The sequence below is a fragment of the Gigantopelta aegis genome, chromosome 3, assembly GCF_016097555.1.
Source record: "Gigantopelta aegis isolate Gae_Host chromosome 3, Gae_host_genome, whole genome shotgun sequence".
Taxonomy (NCBI): domain Eukaryota; kingdom Metazoa; phylum Mollusca; class Gastropoda; order Neomphalida; family Peltospiridae; genus Gigantopelta; species Gigantopelta aegis.
The window spans coordinates 49629015-49651536 of record NC_054701.1 but is presented as its reverse complement, the minus strand read 5'-3'; the positions used below and the strand labels follow the sequence as shown (position 1 = coordinate 49651536).

At 36.5% G+C, this 22522-nt stretch overlaps 1 protein-coding gene across 1 annotated transcript in view; it reads right to left on the bottom strand.

The window, feature by feature from the left end:
- Positions 1–22522, bottom strand: part of LOC121368172 (protein MON2 homolog) — a 488300-nt gene that overhangs the window by 423585 nt on the left and 42193 nt on the right. The window contains exon 19 of the mRNA XM_041492790.1: positions 18636–18737. Coding sequence (XP_041348724.1) covers positions 18636–18737 — 102 coding nt within the window. The remainder of the gene's footprint in view (positions 1–18635; positions 18738–22522) is intronic.

Genomic DNA, 22522 nt, shown 5'->3' with positions numbered 1-22522 from the left:
TCAAAATGGATGTACACAGGATTAAAAATACAAAACACAGACATGAATGGCTTTACATTAAACAGAAATCTCCCAGACAGAAAGATGAAAATGGTTTTGGGCTAACAATCTGGGCACCTTTGTGCTGAATTGGAAAGCAGATGGTTACATGTACTATGAGCTGTTCATTAAAAAAATAAGAACCTAAACAGTTTTCAGGTAGCTCTAAAATCTGGGCAGGATATAGCCCAGTGGTAAAGCACTCGCTTGATACACGGTCTCTTTCGGGTCGATCCCCATCTGTGGGCCAATTGGGCTATTTCTCGTTCTAGCCAGTGCACCATGACTATATCAAAGGCTGTGGTATGTGTTATTCAGTCTGTGGGATGTTGCATATAAAAGATCCATTGCTACTAACGGAAAAATGTAGCGAGTTTCCTTTCTAAGACTACATGGTTCGAAACAGCCTGTGGCCAGGTTGCCAAATGCGACCAAAGCCCTGTTTGGGCGACTTAAATATTAAAAAATAATGGCATTAGTCATCCAAATAATGTTATTTGGGCAATCTTCTTTCTATAATATATGAGCTACTGTTAATAATTGTATGACGTATATTTATTCCACATTAACATCTTGCTTGTGGGTCACAAAACTGAACATATCAGCTTACTGTAATTTGCCAACATTCATTTATTTTATAAACATTGATGTTGTAGCCTTATTGCAGTCATTCTGATCTAGTTTGTAACCATTCGGAACATCTCGGCCGATTATGTGATCAAATCCAAACATTCCCAAATACCGTCTTAGTTTTCATCTGCTTTGTGGTGTTCTGATTTCTGGGGTTTTATTTAATCTCGTTTTAATTGTGGTTTTTAATTGGCCAATTAATTTGGTGTCTATTGAATTGACTAATGAAATGAATTGTTACCATTTTTGGAGTAAAATCATGATTATGATGTTCTCTGCCGGATGGAATTTTCTTAAACGCACAGCAAGAATCAAAGGAAAAAAGCAAGCATGCCACAGAATTTTTATTTGTTTTTCATTTTTGTCTACCACAAATTTGGTCTCTTAGGATAAGGAGAACCTTATCCCCACTTTGTTTGTATCTATTTCTTACAAGTACATGTACTTGCTAACATGTGAATGACAATTAAGTAGCCCAGTTGGTTGTCCATTATTTTTTTTTTTATTATATGTGAGCTATCCCTGGGAGATGAGTCACGCCATGCAATTTTGCATTGATGATGTCGTTGATGATGTAAAAACAAATTATTAAGTTCATACATTTTGTAAAATATGTACAAAATAAGTAAATAATTTGCTCAAGTCAGTGTTTTCTTTTAATTTTTCATTTCAATATCATGTATGTTGGTATCTTTGTTATTTAGAAGCATATTTCAAATGCATACTTAAATATTTCGCTTAAAACCTGAAATATGAATATTTCATGTTTGGGTTACCTATTGCAAGTTTGAGCCACTAAAAATTATATTTGTTTTTGGGCCACCATATTTTTTGGCGAGTTTTGAGACCTGGACTATCATGTCAAAATTACCAAATGTTAGACATCCAATTAATAGCCTATGATTAATAAATCAATGTGCTTTTAACTCTAAAATCTGGAACTCTGGACAATATATACCCAGATGATTTTTTGTTCTACACATTTGACTGGTCATAACAGCCTGACCTAGCTGAAATTAATGGCTTCCTACCTCAAACCATGGTGTACGACTTGCAGATGTGTAACAAAAAGTGCTATTTACATGCTGCTGTCGAACAATATCAAACATCTTGAGCAGGTGGGTTTGCCAGCTCGTTTGCAAACTTGATGGCAAAAGTGTTTTCTTTTCAATGCAGTATTTCTTTAGGACACAGAAAGAAAGGCACCAGCTTCCTTGTGTATCTTCAAGTGGTTCTACTTCACATGACATTAAAGTACAAAACAAACAAACCCTATAAAGATGACTCAACAGCTAGCATATTTTGTTGTTGTCCTTCAGTGTGTTTTCAAACAATCATCAAGCTTTATACAGCTTTCACAAATATTAAAAAAAAAAAATATGGCTATCAGCTTTGATGGTGAAATAATCATATAATCACACTTCATACACCTTCATGCACTCTATTTAGGTTAAAAGATCAAATAAATGAGGCACATGGTCTGTCCGGTGGTGCCTGAAATGTTTATAAATAAAAATTAATAAAAAAATAAAAAATTATTAAAAAAGATTCACTCTTGACAAAGAGGGAAGACCAGTGACTGTAATTTATGTTTTGTTAGCCAATCTCGATGCTGCAGTGGTTAAGACATCTGCTTTAAGGCTGGTAGGTTTTCGGTTCATTTCCCAGCACCAATAGATTATACTGCTTTTATTATTTTCTGAAATTAGTAGCTTCTAGCAAATTAATTTCTTGTTCAAATCAAGATTGTGTTTCTGTCTTAAAGACTTAATTTAGTTAAAACAAACATTTTAAATACCTTAACTGCCCTTTCCTTCCAGACTGCCTGCTACATAATGTTGTTTTTTAACAAACAGAACCTGGGGCTACCTCAGGCAATCACCAAATTTGCCAACTGCAAATTTTAAAAACAACTGGCAAATTTTAATTTAATTTGGTGAATAAATTTCATGTAATAATCATTATTTTATTAGAAAATAACTGGGTTTTTGCAATTTTTAAAGTTTAAATACTTGATTTGGCAAAATTTTCTGGTCACCCAGTGGAACCTTATCATAATTACTTTAACAACATGGCAACACATACAAATCTTATGCATGCTTTGGCCAGAAGCTATTAAGTCTAACATTATGACAACTGTGACATTTGCTCAAAGAAAAAGCCTGCTGCTACCAGCTAACAGCAATGGGTCTTAGGTATGCAATGTCCCACAGAAAAAACAGCACATACCACTGCCATTGACAGACCTGTACCAGTCATGAAATACTAGTTCCACCCACCAAGAGGGACAGATCTTATGACTCATAACACCTCAGGTGAAGACATCTGATTTATATTTACTGTCATTCTTATATATAATTATGGTTCAAACACACTGTCCTGGATACATACCTCAGCTGTCTGATCCAGGACAGTGGGTTAGTGGTTAGTTGTTAGTGAGAGAAAAGTCGGTGTACTGGCCTTACACCTACCCATTGAGTCGTTAAACTCACTCTGGGTGGGAGCCGGTACTGGGAGGTGAGACCAGAACCCACAAGCCTTATGTCCGATGGCTTAACCAATATGCCACCGTGGACTTTAGTACTGAGATCCTTGACTAAACCAACTCCATGACCAGATTACTACAGTATACTTGGTAGAGTGTTTGGTTAGACAACATAGGTGTTGGAAGGTGAAGGAAAGGGCCAGTTATATAAATTTGCATTTCAGCTGAGGGGGCCAATGTATATCCATCTGATGCCTCAAGAAAAAATATATTGTAGGTGGAAATGTTAAAAGAAAATTACAGGCCAAATTTACAAAGTCTGTTTTAGTCTTACACATGTGTGACTACATTCATTTCCAATGAAAACCTAATACAGGTAACGAAAAACAGACTTTGTAAATTTTGCACTACAATACTAAGTATGCCAATGTCTACAAGTACTGAAGACATACAATAATTATGTCCACCTCTGTTCACAAACAATTTAACAGACTGTACAGAACAAGGCAGAAGTGGGTTAATTATACCTGACTGGGTCCTGTTTCAAATTAATCAGTGTCTACTGGCATTTTCTTCAGGAAGCATAACAAGTACATGTAGATTCAAAACTAATTATTTCTCTGAGTGTCTCTTGAAATCACATCAACACAGGTGACTGTAACCGAGATGATTGCTTCGTATCAGGCAGTCAACACAACGCTCACAACCAACCTCAAGGCTGTGGTGGTTAAACCATCGGTCTAACACAATGCTCACAACTAACCTCAAGGCTGTAGTGGTTAAACCATTGTTCTAACACAATGCTCACAACCAACCTCAAGGCTGTAGTGTTAAACCATCGGTCTAACACAATGCTCACAACCAACCTCAAGGGTGTAGTGTTAAACCATCGTTCTAACACAACGCTCACAACCAACCTCAAGGCTGTAGTGTTAAACCATCGGTCTAACACAACGCTCACAACCAACCTCAAGGCTGTAGTGTTAAACCATCGTTCTAACACAATGCTCACAACCAACCTGAAGGGTGTAGTGTTAAACCATCGTTCTAACACAATGCTCACAACCAACCTCAAGGCTGTAGTGTTAAACCATCGGTCTAGCACAACGCTCACAACCAACCTCAAGGCTGTAGTGTTAAACCATCGTTCTAACACAATGCTCACAACCAACCTCAAGGCTGTAGTGTTAAACCATCGTTCTAACACAACGCTCACAACCAACCTCAAGGCTGTAGTGTTAAACCATCGGTCTAGCACAATGCTCACAACCAACCTCAAGGCTGTAGTGTTAAACCATCGTTCTAACACAACGCTCACAACCAACCTCAAGGGTGTAGTGTTAAACCATCGGTCTAGCACAACGCTCACAACCAACCTCAAGGCTGTAGTGTTAAACCATCGTTCTAACACAATGCTCACAACCAACCTCAAGGCTGTAGTGTTAAACCATCGTTCTAACACAATGCTCACAACCAACCTCAAGGCTGTAGTGTTAAACCATCGTTCTAACACAACGCTCACAACCAACCTCAAGGCTGTAGTATTAAACCATCGTTCTAACACAACGCTCACAACCAACCTCAAGGGTGTCATGGTTAAACCATCGGTCTAACACAATGCTCACAACCAACCTCAAGGGTGTCATGGTTAAACCATCGTCTAACACAATGATCACAACCAACCTCAAGGCTGTAGTGTTAAACCATTGTTCTAACACAACGCTCACAACTAACCTCAAGGCTGTAGTGTTAAACCATCGTTCTAACACAACGCTCACAACCAACCTCAAGGCTGTAGTGTTAAACCATCGTTCTAACACAACACTCACAACTAACCTCAAGGCTGTAGTGGTTAAACCATCGTCTAACACAATGCTCACAACTAACCTCAAGGCTGTAGTGTTAAACCATTGTTCAAACACAACGCTCACAACCAACCTCAAGGGTGTCATGGTTAAACCATCGGTCTAACACAATGCTCACAACCAACCTCAAGGCTGTAGTGTTAAACCATTGTTCTAACACAACGCTCACGACTAAACCATCGGTCTAACACAACGCTCACAACCAACCTCAAGGCTGTAGTGTTAAACCATCGTTCTAACACAACGCTCACAACTAACCTCAAGGCTGTAGTGGTTAAACCATCGTCTAACACAATGCTCACAACTAACCTCAAGGCTGTAGTGATTAAACCATCATCTAACACAATGCTCACAACCAACCTCAAGGCTGTGGTGGTTAAACCATCGTCTAACACAATGCTCACAACCAACCTCCAGGCCGTAGTGGTTAAACCATCATCTAACACAATGCTCACAACTAACCTCAAGGCTGTAGTGGTTAAACCATCGTCTAACACAACGCTCACAACCAACCTCAAGGCTGTAGTGGTTAAACCATCGTTCTAACACAATGCTCACAACTAACCTCAAGGCTGTAGTGTTAAACCATCGGTCTAGCACAATGCTCACAACCAACCTCAAGGCTGTAGTGTTAAACCATTGTTCTAACACAATGCTCACAACCAACCTCAAGGCTGTAGTGTTAAACCATCGGTCTAGCACAATGCTCACAACCAACCTCAAGGCTGTAGTGTTAAACCATCGGTCTAACACAATGCTCACAACCAACCTCAAGGCTGTAGTGTTAAACCATCGGTCTAGCACAATGCTCACAACCAACCTCAAGGCTGTAGTGTTAAACCATCGGTCTAGCACAATGCTCACAACTAACCTCCAGGCTGTAGTGTTAAACCATCGGTCTAGCACAATGCTCACAACCAACCTCAAGGGTGTCATGGTTAAACCATCAGTCTACAGGCTGCTAAATCACATCAACACAGGTGACTGTAACTGAGATGATCAGTTTGTATCAGGCAGTCAACACAATGCTCACAACCAACCCATCAGTCTACAGGCTGTTAGGTGATCCGTGCACATACAAGTACTGCCACCCACAGAGTTTTAACAGCTCAGTGGGGATGTGTACAGCCACTGTGCCAAATTATTTGGGAGACAATAAAGGTAATTAAAGTAAGTGACTGCTTATTGGAGGTCATGATATACATGTATGCAGGTCTTACTGCTTGATGAACCATGTGTAATAACTTGAACAGTCAAACTTCCAGTGTATCCATTGCAAACAGCAAGACTGCAATCCTGATAATAAATCCACATGAGAAATATCCAAAACGGACAACAGTTTAAAAAAAATCTTTAAAACATTTCTTTAAAATAAGGAGAGCAGTTTAACAAATCTAAAAATTAAGTTTCTATAAAGTGGAATAATGGATGCAATATATGGCAATTGTGAGCCATTGGCATAAAAATACATGAACTCAATTTTTTTTTTTTTTTACAATTTTTTACATTGTCTCTAAAGATACAGTACAGTAGATGACCCACGAGTAAAGTAAAAACAAAAACCAAGTTGGTTCCCTGAAAGACATAATTACCCTCAGGATAATAGTAATACACCAATGTAGCTGTCAGTCCAGCTACTACATGTATACTAGTCACAACAAGTTAAGGGCCATGCAGTATCAAATTTTACATTACTTTTTCAAATATTAAAACAAAAATCAGTGGCAGTGATAGGTAATGGAACGTAAGTTACAGCTTTGAATAAAGCATTTCAGACTGCATGTAGATAAGCCTTTTACTCACAGCCTGTTTGCTTGTCGGTAGAAAGTGTATGGTAAATGCATAAACAAATTTAAGATTGTCTGACTTTTAAAAAAAAAATTCTGCCTAAGCAGGGCACCTTTCTGAAAATTGCATGGTGCACATGAAACTCCTTTATGATAACACTTTTCAGCTTTGATTAGTGTTGGAAGGGTATAAATTTCTTTGCAATCTGGCTTCGGATAACCATGCCATTAAAACATAAACTGAGCATTTTGGACTGTAGTCGAGTCCTGCCATGTCTGAACGAAAGCATATCAATGAGACAAATAGCCTGCAAGTTAGCCATTCCATCATCCATTAACTGCAAGAGTGTTTTCATACCACTGGCACAGAGAATGGGCTAACACTCTCAGACGCAGTGTCCATGTGGCCTTTAACTTCTTGTGACTAGTATATTACAACCCTCTGACAATTATCAAACTAAACTTTGTTTTCGTCACATAGAAAAACTCACAGATTATACAGCAGTCAGTAAAATCTTGAAAATACCTACACCTACTTTTGGTTCACAGGTGATTCTGTAACAGGGGTGAGTTTGTAACATATTACATGGAAGAATACTAAAGTGACTTCTCAAGTAAGTGACTACTTATACTGACAGTTATTCAAATAATGATTTATCAGTGGCTGGGTGATTTCCTCGCACACATCATGTCATAAGCTAAACTAGCATAAGCTATCCCACACACACATGTGCCCAAATGAAAACTAGACATTACTGCTTCTAAAACTGTATCAATACTATTATTTATACATTTAATTAAAAAGTGATAGTCATGCAGACTCCCACAGTGTACCATTTTGGTATTTTTTCCCAGACGCTGGGAACTATTAATGAGTGACTCTTCATCACTCAGGAAGTATTTGGTTTCTTTTGCCAATTCAAAAACACATTTCATTGTTTCATGAGTCCTGTTTTTATCTCGTTACTTTTCAAATGGCCTTTCTCCATGTATTTCAATGTCAAATTAATCAGTGTATTGGGAATGTGAAATAAGAAATGAATCAACTAACATGTCAACAACATTGGCAATGCAGTGGTCACATGTAGGCCATTGTCTTGTAACTAGTGGGTTCCAGCATCACATCTAAACCAGATATACAGAACTGTATTTAGCCTAAAATAACTGAAGGGGGTTGTGGGGTGGGGCAGAGCAACATCTGAACCAGATATGCAGAACCGTATTTAGCCTAAAATAACTGAAGGGGGGGAGTGGGGTGGGAAAGAGCAACATCTGAACCAGATATGCAGAACCGTATTTAGCCTAAAATAACTGAAGGGGGGGAGTGGGGTGGGAAAGAGCAACATCTGAACCAGATGTGCAGAACCGTATTTAGCCTAAAATAACTTAAGGGGGTTGTGGGGTGGGGCAGAGCAACATCTGAACCAGATATGCAGAACCGTATTTAGCCTAAAATAACTGAAGGGGGGGAGTGGGGTGGGAAAGAGCAACATCTGAACCAGATGTGCAGAACCGTATTTAGCCTAAAATAACTGAAGGGGGGGAGTGGGGTGGGAAAGAGCAACATCTGAACCAGATGTGCAGAACCGTATTTAGCCTAAAATAACTGAAGGGGGGGAGTGGGGTGGGAAAGAGCAACATCTGAACCAGATGTGCAGAACCGTATTTAGCCTAAAATAACTTAAGGGGGTTGTGGGGTGGGGCAGAGCAACATCTGAACCAGATATGCAGAACCGTATTTAGCCTAAAATAACTGAAGGGGGGGAGTGGGGTGGGAAAGAGCAACATCTGAACCAGATGTGCAGAACCGTATTTAGCCTAAAATAACTTAAGGGGGTTGTGGGGTGGGGCAGAGCAACATCTGAACCAGATATGCAGAACCGTATTTAGCCTAAAATAACTGAAGGGGGGGAGTGGGGTGGGAAAGAGCAACATCTGAACCAGATATGCAGAACCGTATTTAGCCTAAAATAACTGAAGGGGGGGAGTGGGGTGGGAAAGAGCAACATCTGAACCAGATATGCAGAACCGTATTTAGCCTAAAATAACTGAAGGGGGAGTAGGGTGGGGAAGAGTAACATCTGAACCAGATATGTAGAACCGCATTTAGCTTTAAATAACTGAAGAGGGGAGTGGGGTGGGGAAAAGCAGAACAGCAATCAGAGTACCGTACAATGGACTTTTCTCCAGCTTCACAAAATTGGAAGCTTTTTGTATTTTCTGGAGTGCAATGCACTGCTCCCCCTTGTCGTTCCTTAGGAATGGCCCTGGAGTACAACTCTATACTGAATACCACACACACTAACCAGCTCTCAAACATTTGTTTCTTTGATTTTATAAGAATAAAAATCTGCAATATGGACCCCCAAAAAAGAATGAAGTTAGGAATAGAAATGACACGTGTTCTTGACAACATTACATAACTCAAAAACACCCTTCCACCTTTTATGTTTTGTACAGCATTTCATGACCCCCCTCCCCCTCACTCAAGTGCCTTTCAAAATTGTTATGTTATGAGATGACCCCTCATTCAAGACAGTTAAATTTGTTCACTATCCAGCCCTTGTAATTCAGATCATTTTGTGATGACAATTTTGTACAAACAATAACAAAAATCAATTTTGCAACAGCTATTTTGTGGCAACAGTGCTGATTGCTGTCGCAAATTTTGAGACCTGAACATCATGTGAAAAGTTCAGGACCTTGGAATAATCCACTATATGCAGAAAGACGGCTGATGACAAGAGTTTGAATTTAATCTAGAAAAGCAAGCATAGTGAACCCATGGTTGAGTATAAGGCCTTTTATGTACCAAACAGAAATGGATCATCCATTCTAAATACTTAAATAATAAAACTATTCTGGAGATAGCAGCTTTACTTACACCTCTACCAAACAAATGTTTCCCTATATGGAATTCACATCACTGTCAACCATTATGTCATACAACTGTGTTAATTAAAAAAAAACTGAAACCAACACGTTCATTATCATCGATAAACCTGGTTCTTGAAGAAGTCACAATTAGGTGTTCATTATCAACAAATTCTTTGAGTTTACTCCAACAAATCAAATAATAATGTAGGTGTTTTTTTCCCCTTCTCATTTGAGCAATTCCCAAGACTGGTTGATTTAGCAAGTGTGAGTCATGTATATTACTGTACGACTCCCACGCAACAACGCTTCTGACACTGATGCATCCTGTGAGGTGATACATGGTTCAAAATGTTAGAAGTATTTAATCAAAATATTAAAAATGATACACAAATAGTTCTTTAAATTGTTTTTATCAGTTCCATGCCTCATGAACAATCTTCAGACAGCTAATTAAATTGGTTCTGTCAGTATAGAGACAGAACGTAGCCCAGTGGTAAAATGCTAACTTGATGCACGGTTCATCTACGATTGATCCCCATTGGTGGGCCCATTGGACTATTTTTCATTCCAGCCAGTGCACAATGACTGGTGTATCAAAGGTTGTGGTGTGTGCTATCCTGCCTGTGGGATGCCGCATATAAAAGATCCTTTGCTACCAATGGAAAAATATAGCGGGTTTCTTCTCTAAGACTATATGTCAAACTTATCAAATGTTTAACATGATTGTAACCAGTTGCAAACTCTGAGTCCTTTCTTTTAATTGGAATGTAATACCTGATAGCTTTCTCACCAAGAATGGTGTTATTGTTAATGTCTGTTTAATCTCGTGATCAGCTCAGCGGCTTTGACAAATGTCTAGCCTAGTGGCAGTGGATTGATACTACTGTGGGTCCGACTTATGGCAGACTTTAAAATCACAGATGTCTGAAACACCAGTCATATTGACCACTATTTATTTATTTATTTATTGTTATTTTAAATCATTCACAACAGGTCAAAATCACAGAGCGAAGTCACTTTTCTCTCAAACTTTAGAGAGGGTGAACTTTTTAACAGCAGGGAGACTTGCATTTTCAATCCAAAATATAAAATATGCAAAAAGAAGTTATCGTAATACAGGTGTAACTTTTACAATGTGTATTTTTTTAAATTATTATTATTATTATTTTTTTATTTTTTTATTTTTTTTTACCATCTGTACAGCTAATTATTGGATATGCACTCTATAGCTGGGTTTTTTTAAAATCACCTTTCCACATTAGAAATATGAAATGTAATTGAAAAGCACTAATTTAACCGTTTAGAATTCTCTTTTTTTTTGCAAGTTTGTCTTCTCATTTCATTTAATAACTTCCCCACGCAGAGGATTGTCCTAGTAGATTAATCTACCATGGTCAAGCTTAGATTACCCAGAGGCAATTAAATGCATTCCACAGTCACAGTTTCTTAATTGATACAGTGTGGAGTTGTCAGACTGAATGGGTACTAGTATCCATGAAGGTGTGAAAACTGCTTATCTTCTGCACCTTGTCACTGGGTGTTTTTTTTTGTGGGGTTTTTTTAAATAAAATATAGAATTTACAGTGACCTCTTATAGACCGTGGGCCCACTATAACCCCCCCCCCCCCCCCCCCCCCCCCCCCCCCCCGGGATTTTTCAAGATGAGTATATCTTTGAAGCCTATCCATAGACATATTCAAATGAGCTTGTCTGCAGGCAATCTGTTGGTGGGTGTGCCTGTAGGGCACGTTTGAGTGTAGGCACCCTATTTATTTTTAACAGGGCAAATTTCTGATCAAGGTGAATGTTCCACATAATTTTCAAAAATATTTGAAAATAATTCTGGACTATATCACTGCTTTTACTTTAAAGCTGGGTTACTGGTGAATGTATTCCACCAAAAAATAATACATTTTTGGCATCTGACTAAGTATAGTGAGTCAATGAATTTGAAATGTCCTGAGTATTACAAACATAGTATATGAAAAACCTGCATGGCAATATTGAAGTTAACATTGAGACATATTTTGAACAGGTTTAAGACCAAATTATGAATGCTATTCATGCTAAATTACATGTTCATAACAACAAACCACAAAACAGTGCAATATATGTGGTATGGATATACAATGTAGTACCGGGGGTATACTCGCCAGCAAAAGTTACACAGTTCCCGATATACGTAATTTTCTATGTACATGTGTATATATACATACCGTACCTAAAACATTCTGATCCTTTTATTATTGTATTGTATTTAATATCTGAAGGCAGCATTACTTAACCTTCTGACTACTGCAGGCGAGATATCTCGCCAGACGTCACGTCAGTCGATATACTGTACACTGTATACAGTGCATTCCCCAATTCATATTTGCACACGACACTCACCGGAAACGGAAATATAATTAAAGAAAAAAGATTTTTTTTCAAAATGGTGGCTTTTGTTTTGATTTTTTCAATTAAAAATACCTTGAAATTTTGAGTTCAAAAAGTGGTTTTCGGCAAGTATTTTCGCTTGACAACAATGGCGGCACGTCGCGGTCATTTTCAGGAATCGATAGCTAATTGTGACAGCTAAATTGATAATAAATTTGATCGTTTTACCAACAACGAAAATTACCAAATATTGCAATATAAATCGTAGTTCGGGTTTAAAACAAAATTCTGGTCAGAAAACCACTGTTATTGGGAATAATGGACATAAATACTGGACAGCTGGCCACAAATGCCCGTAAGTAAACGCAACTTTTTCGATTTTTTGCCTAATTTTAATCACCATTAGCCGATCTAAAATTATAAAAATTACAAAAAAAGACACGAAAATAATACTTACCGATTCATATATGAACTTTATTTCATGTATTTATAAAACATTTAAGTGAATATATGTGAGTAAAAATTATAAACTTGTACCCACTCAACATGGTTTTTGTTAAAAATTAATCCAGTAGTCTAAAGGTTAAATATGGTGCAGTACATGCTGTCTAAACCATTTACATGGATATTTTGAATATTTTTTATATTACACACAAGTCTTACAAACATAAAAAGTGAATTTACATACCATTCTAGGCAAGTCTGCATAACATATACAATTTATCTATCTCACAGCTAGTTTTTTTGTTGCTTTTTGTAATATTTTAGAATTACAGTTCTATTTATATTATGCTTGACTTATGTTTTGGTGTATATAATTGATATCTATAAACTATAAAAATCTAACTTTCATTCCCAATTCTCAATCATTTTATGTGACCCAAATATAATATATGCGAAGTTTACAATTTGTTATTTCTACATCCTACCTTTTATTCTATAAAGTAGATGTTAATAACAATTACAAAACAATATAATATGAGGTATGAATAATTATATATAAGTTACTAGTAAGCAATGCCAGAAATGTATTAATTTCTATGTATACACATACTTAGGATTGCCTGAAGCTTTTATTATTAAAAAAATAAATTGACCTTGTTTTTTTCTATAACATATTGAGGCTTCATTATTCAAATATGGTTAAGTATATGGAGTTTATATACTATGTTCACAAATTTATGAAGATCTCCCTCTGTTCTTAGTACCAGCCAATTATAAGTACCTTTCCTCGGCATGTGTGTTAAAACATTTACAATTCATCTATCTCACAGAAGCTTGTACTATTTTTAAAAACATATTTGTATTTCAATTGTGCTTAATTTATGCTTAGGTTTATATAATTGACATCAGATATAGTTATCAGGCATATCTAGCACTTGACTTTCTTTCCTATTTCAGTCTTATCATCTGACTCAAATATAATGTCTATTATGTTCACAATATCTGTAATTTCTTATTTTTGCTCTGGGCCTTTGCTCCTGTTCCTCTCTCAATATGTCAACAGCTCTTGCATTATCAGATCACAAACCATCCAATTCAGCTTCAGTATTTCTTTGGACATTTTTCAGCCATATCTATGTGGTTGAGGAATACCCTGGACTTTGTGATATGACTAATACCATATGAGACCATGGCAATTTGCTCTCTTCCAATTTGCTCTATTGGTACAGCATATTTTCAGGGAATATCTACTGGATGGAAGGTTTGCAACTAATCCACAGTAGCATAATAACAGCATTCGTGGTTTGGCACTAAATTTCTCATGTGAAAGGGGTTCTTCCAAGCCACACTTGATCTAAGGAATCCCTACAAAGGTCTTAAGAGACTGGAAGACCTTTTAAGGGTGTATACTACCAAATCAAATCCCATAGACGACAATATTAACATATGTGGCTAAAACTCCTACCTGCAACGTATCAACCAACATAAACGCCACGGATATAAATAATACCACCCCTCACACTTAAAGTGAATCAGAAAAAAATGGGGGTCAAGCTGCTCGTTTCTGAGGTAACGGGTAGCGTCTATGACTACCCTAGTTCCGCACAAAATTCGAGTACTTTTTTTTACAGGTACCCCATACATGTTTCAAGCACAAGGCTACCTAGATTGACCCCTAGATTATGAAGACCGTAACAGGCACATCAAAGAAATATCAGTATTAAAAAAATACACTGTCTGAGCAAGGAAACACAAACATGACTGTACCTGTATGAACTAATGACTTAATGTCCTGGAGCCTGTTTCACTAAACATCGTAAGTTACGTTTTGCACGTAAACGTAAATCTACGATTCTTATTACTATTATAGTTCAACAAATATAGTTAGAAGAGCACATATTTCATTTTCTTTTGTCTTTAAAATACTCCAGCTTCCGTAATGATGTAATTTTCTACGTGAAATTGATGCCAAACACATGTAAACGCACGGCCGGCATAACTGCTAGTAGCAGACGTAACTTACGATGTTTTGTGAAATGGGGCCCTGAACATTAGTGTTGGGAGGAAATCCTGTATGCTGGGTGTGGGTGTCTTCAAGTTACCAGGTGTGGGAATTTCAAATCCATCGGCCATGCTGATTTTCATAATGAACCATGAAAACCATTGGCAGCCACCAATATTCCTGACTATATTTTATTTATAGCCTACTGTAGTTGGAGGTTTTAATATTTGTGATATCTGGAATTATCATGCAGCTTTCACACATTTATTTTTGATTAATTACTGAAAAAAACTCTTTTTAAATGACAAAATTACCCGAACATCTATTTTCTTGCATTATTTTCTAATCCGGATGAATACAATATGTATATTAGATGTATTCCTACAATCTGTAATCCAGCATTTTATTTAGCTAGTAATATTAGGTAATACAGCTTTAACAATAAAATAAATTATCAACTTAATCCAAGGCAGATAATCAAATCTGAAAAAATTGGTTCTGAATCTAGTATAAACTAAAAATGCTTTTCATGAGAGCTAACTAAGTGATTATTAAGAAAAAAAAATGATTTGGAGATCTAAGTATATGTTTAACAACCTTATTGTTATGTACAAATAAAAATAGAAGGCACAATAGTGACAACAAATTTAATTATGTTTTTGGTAAAGTTTTTCTTCAAATTTACTTAAAAGTTTTCATAAAACTACTATTTTGTCTAAAATATAACTTAGCATCCTATAAATATGTCAAAATGACAATAAAAATCAAGTTCTTTACAAATTTGAGTTTTCAGAATTTCATACATAAAAAATTAACAATGTTAATGGAAACTAAAGACATTAACCCACTATTGGCACATGCTATTTTTAATATAAAAATAAATTGCTATTAAAATCTTAGTTCAGGTTGCCTATATATAATACCATATTTAAGAGCAGTTGTATATGGCAAGTCAAATACCATGTAAAAAGAAATTATTGAAATCTTTACAGTATGAATTATAGGCCAAAACCAACTTTTCTTCAGTGCTAACTTTGATTCAAACTCCATTCAGAGCCATGTACAGAGATTATTGTCAAGGTCAAGGTCATTGTGAACTTGTATGGTCGAGTGATGGCTAATTAATCAACCAGTATAGTTTAATTAAATAAAATGACAAAATCATAATATTTTTTATTATGCACTGAATATGTGCTATAGGGTGTATACTACCAAATCAAATCCCATAGACGACAATAGTAACATATGTGGCTAAAACTCCTACCTGCAACGTATCAACCGACATAAACACCACGGATATAAATACTACCACCCCTCACACTTAAAGTGAATCAGAAAAAAATGGGGGTCAAGCTGCTCGTTTCTGAGATAACGGGTATCAATCCTAGACCGACTGTGCATCAAGAGTCAGTGGTATGACAATCAGAAGAAATAACTCGCACTGCACACACAACTTCATTATTCACTCTATTTTAAATGTAGCTTATTCAAACAAAAATATTGGTCTTGGTCAATGTATACACAATGCTACTATCCTGTGTTTTTCAATATTAATTGTACAACCTTTAACGGTTTAAAAGAAATTTGCAGAAGATTATTTACTCAAGCCATGTGCCAAATTAGCAGCCTTGCCTATAGATAAGACCTCTAATACATTAAATATATTCAAAAACACTTTAACAGAATGTGCAAAGTTTTCAAGAAGACATCCATGATGTACAAATGCTATTTACACAACCATTAGTGTAAAATGAAAACTGTTTTCACTTGGTCAACTTCCTTCAAATGTTGCTGATTTCTGATGTAAAAATCAATGACAAATCGGAACATAAAGTTGTGCACGTTGTAACGACCACTCATTCTGCTTTGAAATATGTCTCCCTGTGGATATTACCAGTATTATGCCTGTTTCTGGTGTGTCAGGGTGGCAGGATTTTCAATTTGCCATTTGTCCCAAAACACCATCATTTCGAGGAAAAACTTTCTTAATTGGACTAAATCACCTGCTGTTTGCTCACTGGAAAAAAACTAAACAAAGCAAACGCATGTCAACCATTCCATGCAGATAGAATCAGTATTTTGGTGCAGTGTTGAGTTTGGTTGGAAGGGTCATAACTGCAATTTTCTCCCATCCCTAGCTATGCAAGACAGACCTATTTCCATGATGTTAACCTATACGGAATAAATCTGTCTTGTATAGGCTATAATGTCATTACGTTTAACATGGGGAGTAGTACATCATTGGTAATATATGACATCATATTAATGCAAGTTGGTTAGTTTTAGATCAATATTTTGTTATAAAAACTTTCATTATAAAAAATTTGTAGTGTTAAATTTTATTTAACACATGAAACAGACACAGCAAATATAATCTTTTTTTTTTTTAAAATCCCACTGCCCCCTTTCCTTTCTCTCCTTTGAATTTTATCTCATTTCTTCCTGATCTGGCAACTCCTCCTATCTTTCAACTTCTTTCGTTGTCCACCTTCACATCCCAGTCCTTGTCTCTCCAACCGTGACAGGTGCTTGTCTCTTGTGGCTATCTGTACCACACACCTGCCATTCCCCATCAGCTTTTAGCTGTGGGCTTAGTTTGACCACTTCGGGGAGTGTTCAGTAGTTACTTCTGGCATTGTTAAGAGGCACTTGTAACCACCTACTATGCACCCCTACTACCGGCGGTCGTTAGTTAGTGCCGTGGGTCAGACCAGCTTTATTAGTGGCAGAGGACGAGGATGCCAGATGGGTGCATGGAAATACACAGAGACTGCACCCGTGGAGGAAGCTGAGACGGGTAGGTGATGGTGTGGACAGCTCAGAAGACAGAGTCGGAGGAAACTGACAGAAAGGGTTGAAACAGATTGAAATCGTGGGAGAAATTGGAAAGTTTTTTATATTAAGATAATGAGAATGATAGGCAGAGGGTGATAGATGAGAAAGATGAATGAATGTGTGAGCCAGCTTTGACGGAACACAGCAAATATGATAGTGTAGTTTATTTATGATAAAACAGTCAAATAAAGAAGTTACTTTTTCAGCCATCTTTCTTTGTTCGTGTAAAATAATGGTTTATTTATCGAATGGATGGGAGAAAAAGAATCCATAATATGCGGTCATGTGGGACAGAAAAAGTACACACTTGGTGGTGGAAATTTCTATCCTGGGCTCAACAAACCTCATCCCGGGTCGAAATTTGCATGATGGAGTCTATTATTCTAGCCCTCCAACGATGATTACGGTGCAACAAACTTCTGATAACCAACGCCAGTGACTAGCCACCAGTGACTCAATATTAGTGATGTTCCAGTGATCGATTATAATTGAAAATTGATCGGCTCAGCTCTACTAATGTGATGATCAATTATAAAAGTTCATAATCAATTGTCGCTGAAAATGTTAACAGTAATTGTTCCTATAGTTTAAATGACTCTCTTACTATGGGAACAATCCCTGATTTTAATCGTGTTTGAATCCTTGGGATATAAGCACGTTAATACCTACCAAACAAACAAGCAAGTTTACATGATGGAAATGATGGAAATGTGTTGGATTGGGTTTGGCTTTCATGTGTTTTATAAAGACCACAGATAATCAATAGGTATTACAGGTAAGATTAAAGAAACGTAAGGCCTACCCCTGTGAAAACAAGAATATTTGCATAATACTAATAAATAAACTCATTCTTAAGTTCACATAATAAATGTAACCGATTGTATTTAATCGAAAGTTGATCGGTTGGTGAAAACCGATTACAGCTGATGATCGATAATGAAACTGTCACTGATTCCCAATACTGGTCAGCATGGGCTGCCCGGCTAACATGATGGTGGTCCACTACAAAGCCACCAATGGTTGATCATTGGCAATCTGCTATCTGAGATGATGATACAACAGGGCACAATATTTTACACAAACCGCCGTTGTTCATGTGATGATTATGCTATTTTAAATTCAGCCAGTCTGCCGATCAGTTATGTAGTAAACCTTTCCATTCTAAAACTGAAAGTTACAAACTTCACGATCAATTGGTTACCTACATGTAGGTGAAATCATGTGAACCAGGTTCTGGTTACCAAGACTTTGAAATATTGTCCCCTGGTAGAAACATGTAACACACAACTTACCTCTAACAAGTGTGCTGTCACTGGTTTCCATAGCACCTCCACCCGCGACAGGTTCACCAGCCCAGTCTCCAGCAACTTGGCCACCGCAAAAAGAGATGGTTCCTGTATTGGAAAAAAAAACAAAAAAACTACAATACAAAAATGTATAATGGTATGTGCTAAACCAGCTAAAAGAATATCTAAGAACTAAACTCGGTTTTAGCCATTACCATATGAACTTGAATGATAGTTTGTTATTTTTATTAATATCATTATTATTATTATTATTATTATTATTATTATTATTATTATTATTATATTTATAAAATAATAATGTTTTGTTTTATTTTTATTATTTATGTGGCATGGGCTGACTTCTTTAGCAAAGTAACCTACAGGTACATCTTTGGTAAAAATATTTTTTTTAGATTTATAGCTGATAGCTGTCTTTGCTTCATATCTAATGTATCAAACATGACTACCTGACATGATTACCTGACATGTGCTGTCCTGTATGTAGGACAATGTATAATTTTTGTTATATTTATAAAGAATTGAGAAAAAAAGTTTTCGTTTCCTGTATTTTGGTATGTTATGCTGAACACATTCTAAGAAATGTATAATGGCCTTGATGGGTCATGGTTATGCCATCATCCTTAAAGCCACTAGGTATGGGTTTCACAAGCAAGTACCAGTACTCCCACTTACTCCCACTTACTCCCACTCACATTAAGTTTGTATGGCTTAATGGACAGGTATAAAAGGCCAGACTTCTCTCTCGCTAACAAAAAAAAGAAGAAGTTTGTTTTGCTTAATGACACCACTAGAACACATTGATTTATTAATCATCAGCTATTGAATGTCAAACATTTGGTATTTTAAGTTTTAACATATAGTTTTAGCGAGGTAATCCGCTACATTTTTCTATTACCGGGTAGTAGCCCCTACACTGACAGAACCAATTTAATTCGCATCAGGCGAACGTTGTACCACTGGGCTACGTCCCGCCCCTACACTGACAGAACCAATTTAATTAGCTGACTGAAGATTGTTCATGAGGCATGAAAGTGATAAAAACAAATAATATTTGTGTATAATTGTGTCTGGAACAAGAAAACTAGCCCAATGACTAACGTGAATCGATACTAGACCAACCACGCATCAGGCGAACGTTGTACCACTGGGCTACATCCAGCCCCTCAAAATGAATGAATGCAGGTGTCTGCATTACAAAAGCAATAAGCTGTTGGAGGTCAAATATTCATTTATTGTCTTTGGTTTGACAACAAAACTGGCACAGCAGCCAATCACTGGGGACATGCTCATACTCCATCCCAGCTCTTTAACACAAGCCATACGAACAGAATTCATTCAACTACAAACGCTAATCTCATAACTGCCCATTGACCCACACAAACTTTCACCACTCAGGGGACTGTGTAAAAATTGCAAATTTCCTGTTTAATTAGCCTTATATTTGTTGCTTCTTTCTCACTGTAGAATCTCGTCACAGATTCCAACTGATCACGTATTGTTCATATTCTTCAGGCAATAATCATGCTGTAATATTAAGCCTGGAGAATAATCAATACACAAAAACAATGACAGACAACAAAAAGAAAAAACAAAAACAAAATCCAATCTCAAACAAGATCAGAAATAACCCCCGTCACACCAGTGTTAAATATTTATTAGTACGTAAGTGAAGAGAACTGGATGACAAACAAAATATTTGTGCCGGGAAATAATTTGGTGAAAGTAATAAAGGTCGATGACCACCTTCGTAATTGGTTACCAAAACTTGTTTCAAACTCACTTTTTATCACAGACAAAAGCAAGTGAAAAATGCACAAATTTCTGAGGAATTAAATGTCTCGCTGATTTAGTCAATAAAAAAATTGTCATATAACATTAAAAAAAGAAAAAAAAGATGTAATATATTTTTTTTTATTAATTAAAAAAAAATATATATATATTTTTTTAATATGCACTTGGATGCAAATAAAAGTTTGATAGATGTAAGACATTTTGTGTGTAAATATAAACCAAGTTTGATAGATCTAAGACATATTTTGTGTGTAAATATAAACCAAGTTTGATAGATTTAAGACATATTTTGTGTGTAATGTGAAAACTTATCTCACTAAAAGTAAAGTTTGTTTTGTTTAACAGTACCACTAGAGCACATTGATTTATTAATTATCGGCTCTTGGATGTTAAACATTCGGTAATTGCGACATATAATCTTAGAGAGGAGGCAAAAAGAATGCTACATTATAATCATTTCAGTATAAGAGGTCTACAGGTACAGATGTACTTGTTACCTAGAAGTGGATTCAGCCTAGATTTCAAATCTGAGTTAATTGAACGGTCACGTTGTGGCACATACCGTTACAGACTATTAAATGTTAAATACACTGTTTATGTTATGACGCATGTTTTCACTTATACACTGCCCCTCAGGCCAGTGTTCTACCACTGAGCTACATCCTGACCCACATTACATGTGCAGTTGACAATGAAATGTTAAACTTTCTCTTGCAGAATTCTCGCTCCTTTAAAGGCACAGGAAGCAGGAAGTACTTTTCTGTACTACAGTTTTGGCCCGAGGTGCAGTCAGCCACATGACTGCATGATCCTCCTCTGATGACCCAATGAGTTATTTCCCATTCCAACTAGTGTCACAACTAGGAGATTAAAAAAAAAAAAAAAATTGTTTTGTTTAACAACACCATTAGAGCAGATTGGTTTATTAATCATCGACTATTGGATGTTAAACATGTGGTAATTTTAACATGTAGTCTTCAGAGGAAACTCACTACATTTTTCCATTAGCAGGAAGAGATCTTTTTAAATGAATTTTCCAACAAACAGGACAAGAAAAGTCTTGGGGCTGGTAGATCAAAGATCGTGGTATATTGTAATCTTTTTTCTTGCCCACTGGACTGAATTAGCCAGCTTGTGCATGGTGCTAGATAAATCTGTCTAGCACTCCGGTGCTGGCCGATTTCTACATACGTGTAACATCGTAACTCATGTTTTACAACGATTGACGTCATAACTCATGGTTTTCAAAATTCTGTTTGCCATTTCATGTTGTATCATTGTTTTAAAAAGATTTAAACAAATTAAAATTTTCAACTTTATTAATTGTTTAGTTGTTACATGTTTATGGACTATATTTTTCTGCGTATGATTAAATGAGTTTCTAGATGAAATGTTTACAAATCGTTCTACAATAAACAAACCGTACGTAGCTTACAAAATTACAAAATGTTTTGTTACTGTAATTAAATGGGCAAGAAAAAGAATCAGTCACCATTGTGAGGTATAGATATAGCAATTCCAACATAATGTTTTTGTAAGGGCCTCGGTAAGCCTAGGTAAGCCTCGGTAAACCTCGGCCCTCACAAAAAACATGTTGTCCCTTGGGTTGGAATTGCCTTATCTATACTCCACAATGGTGATAGATTCTATTATTATTACACACCAGTGTATGATATTGCTCATGTCATAACAATAACTCAGTATCTAACTAGTGTAATATTGGCATGATGTGGGCGTGACGTAGATCACTTGCTGACCTAATTTGTTGAAAAATAATGTGTATGTCTCAACATCTGCTTACTTCTGCATTGCGACTTGTTTGCAGCTGGTTTGTAATAAATAAAATACTAAACTAGCTTGCCTGTCATACCATTTTTATAAAACTCATGAACAGTGTTGGTAACTGACGAGCTTTCACTTGTCAGATACCAAAACTGTTCACTCATTTCAGAAATGGGCAAGCTAAATGTAGTTTAGTATTCTACAAATGTATATGTCTACTGTAAAGCGCAAATAAAAGATTCTTTACCACCAACTGGAAGGAATACATGTAGATATTTCTTTTCTTTCTACATTGTTTA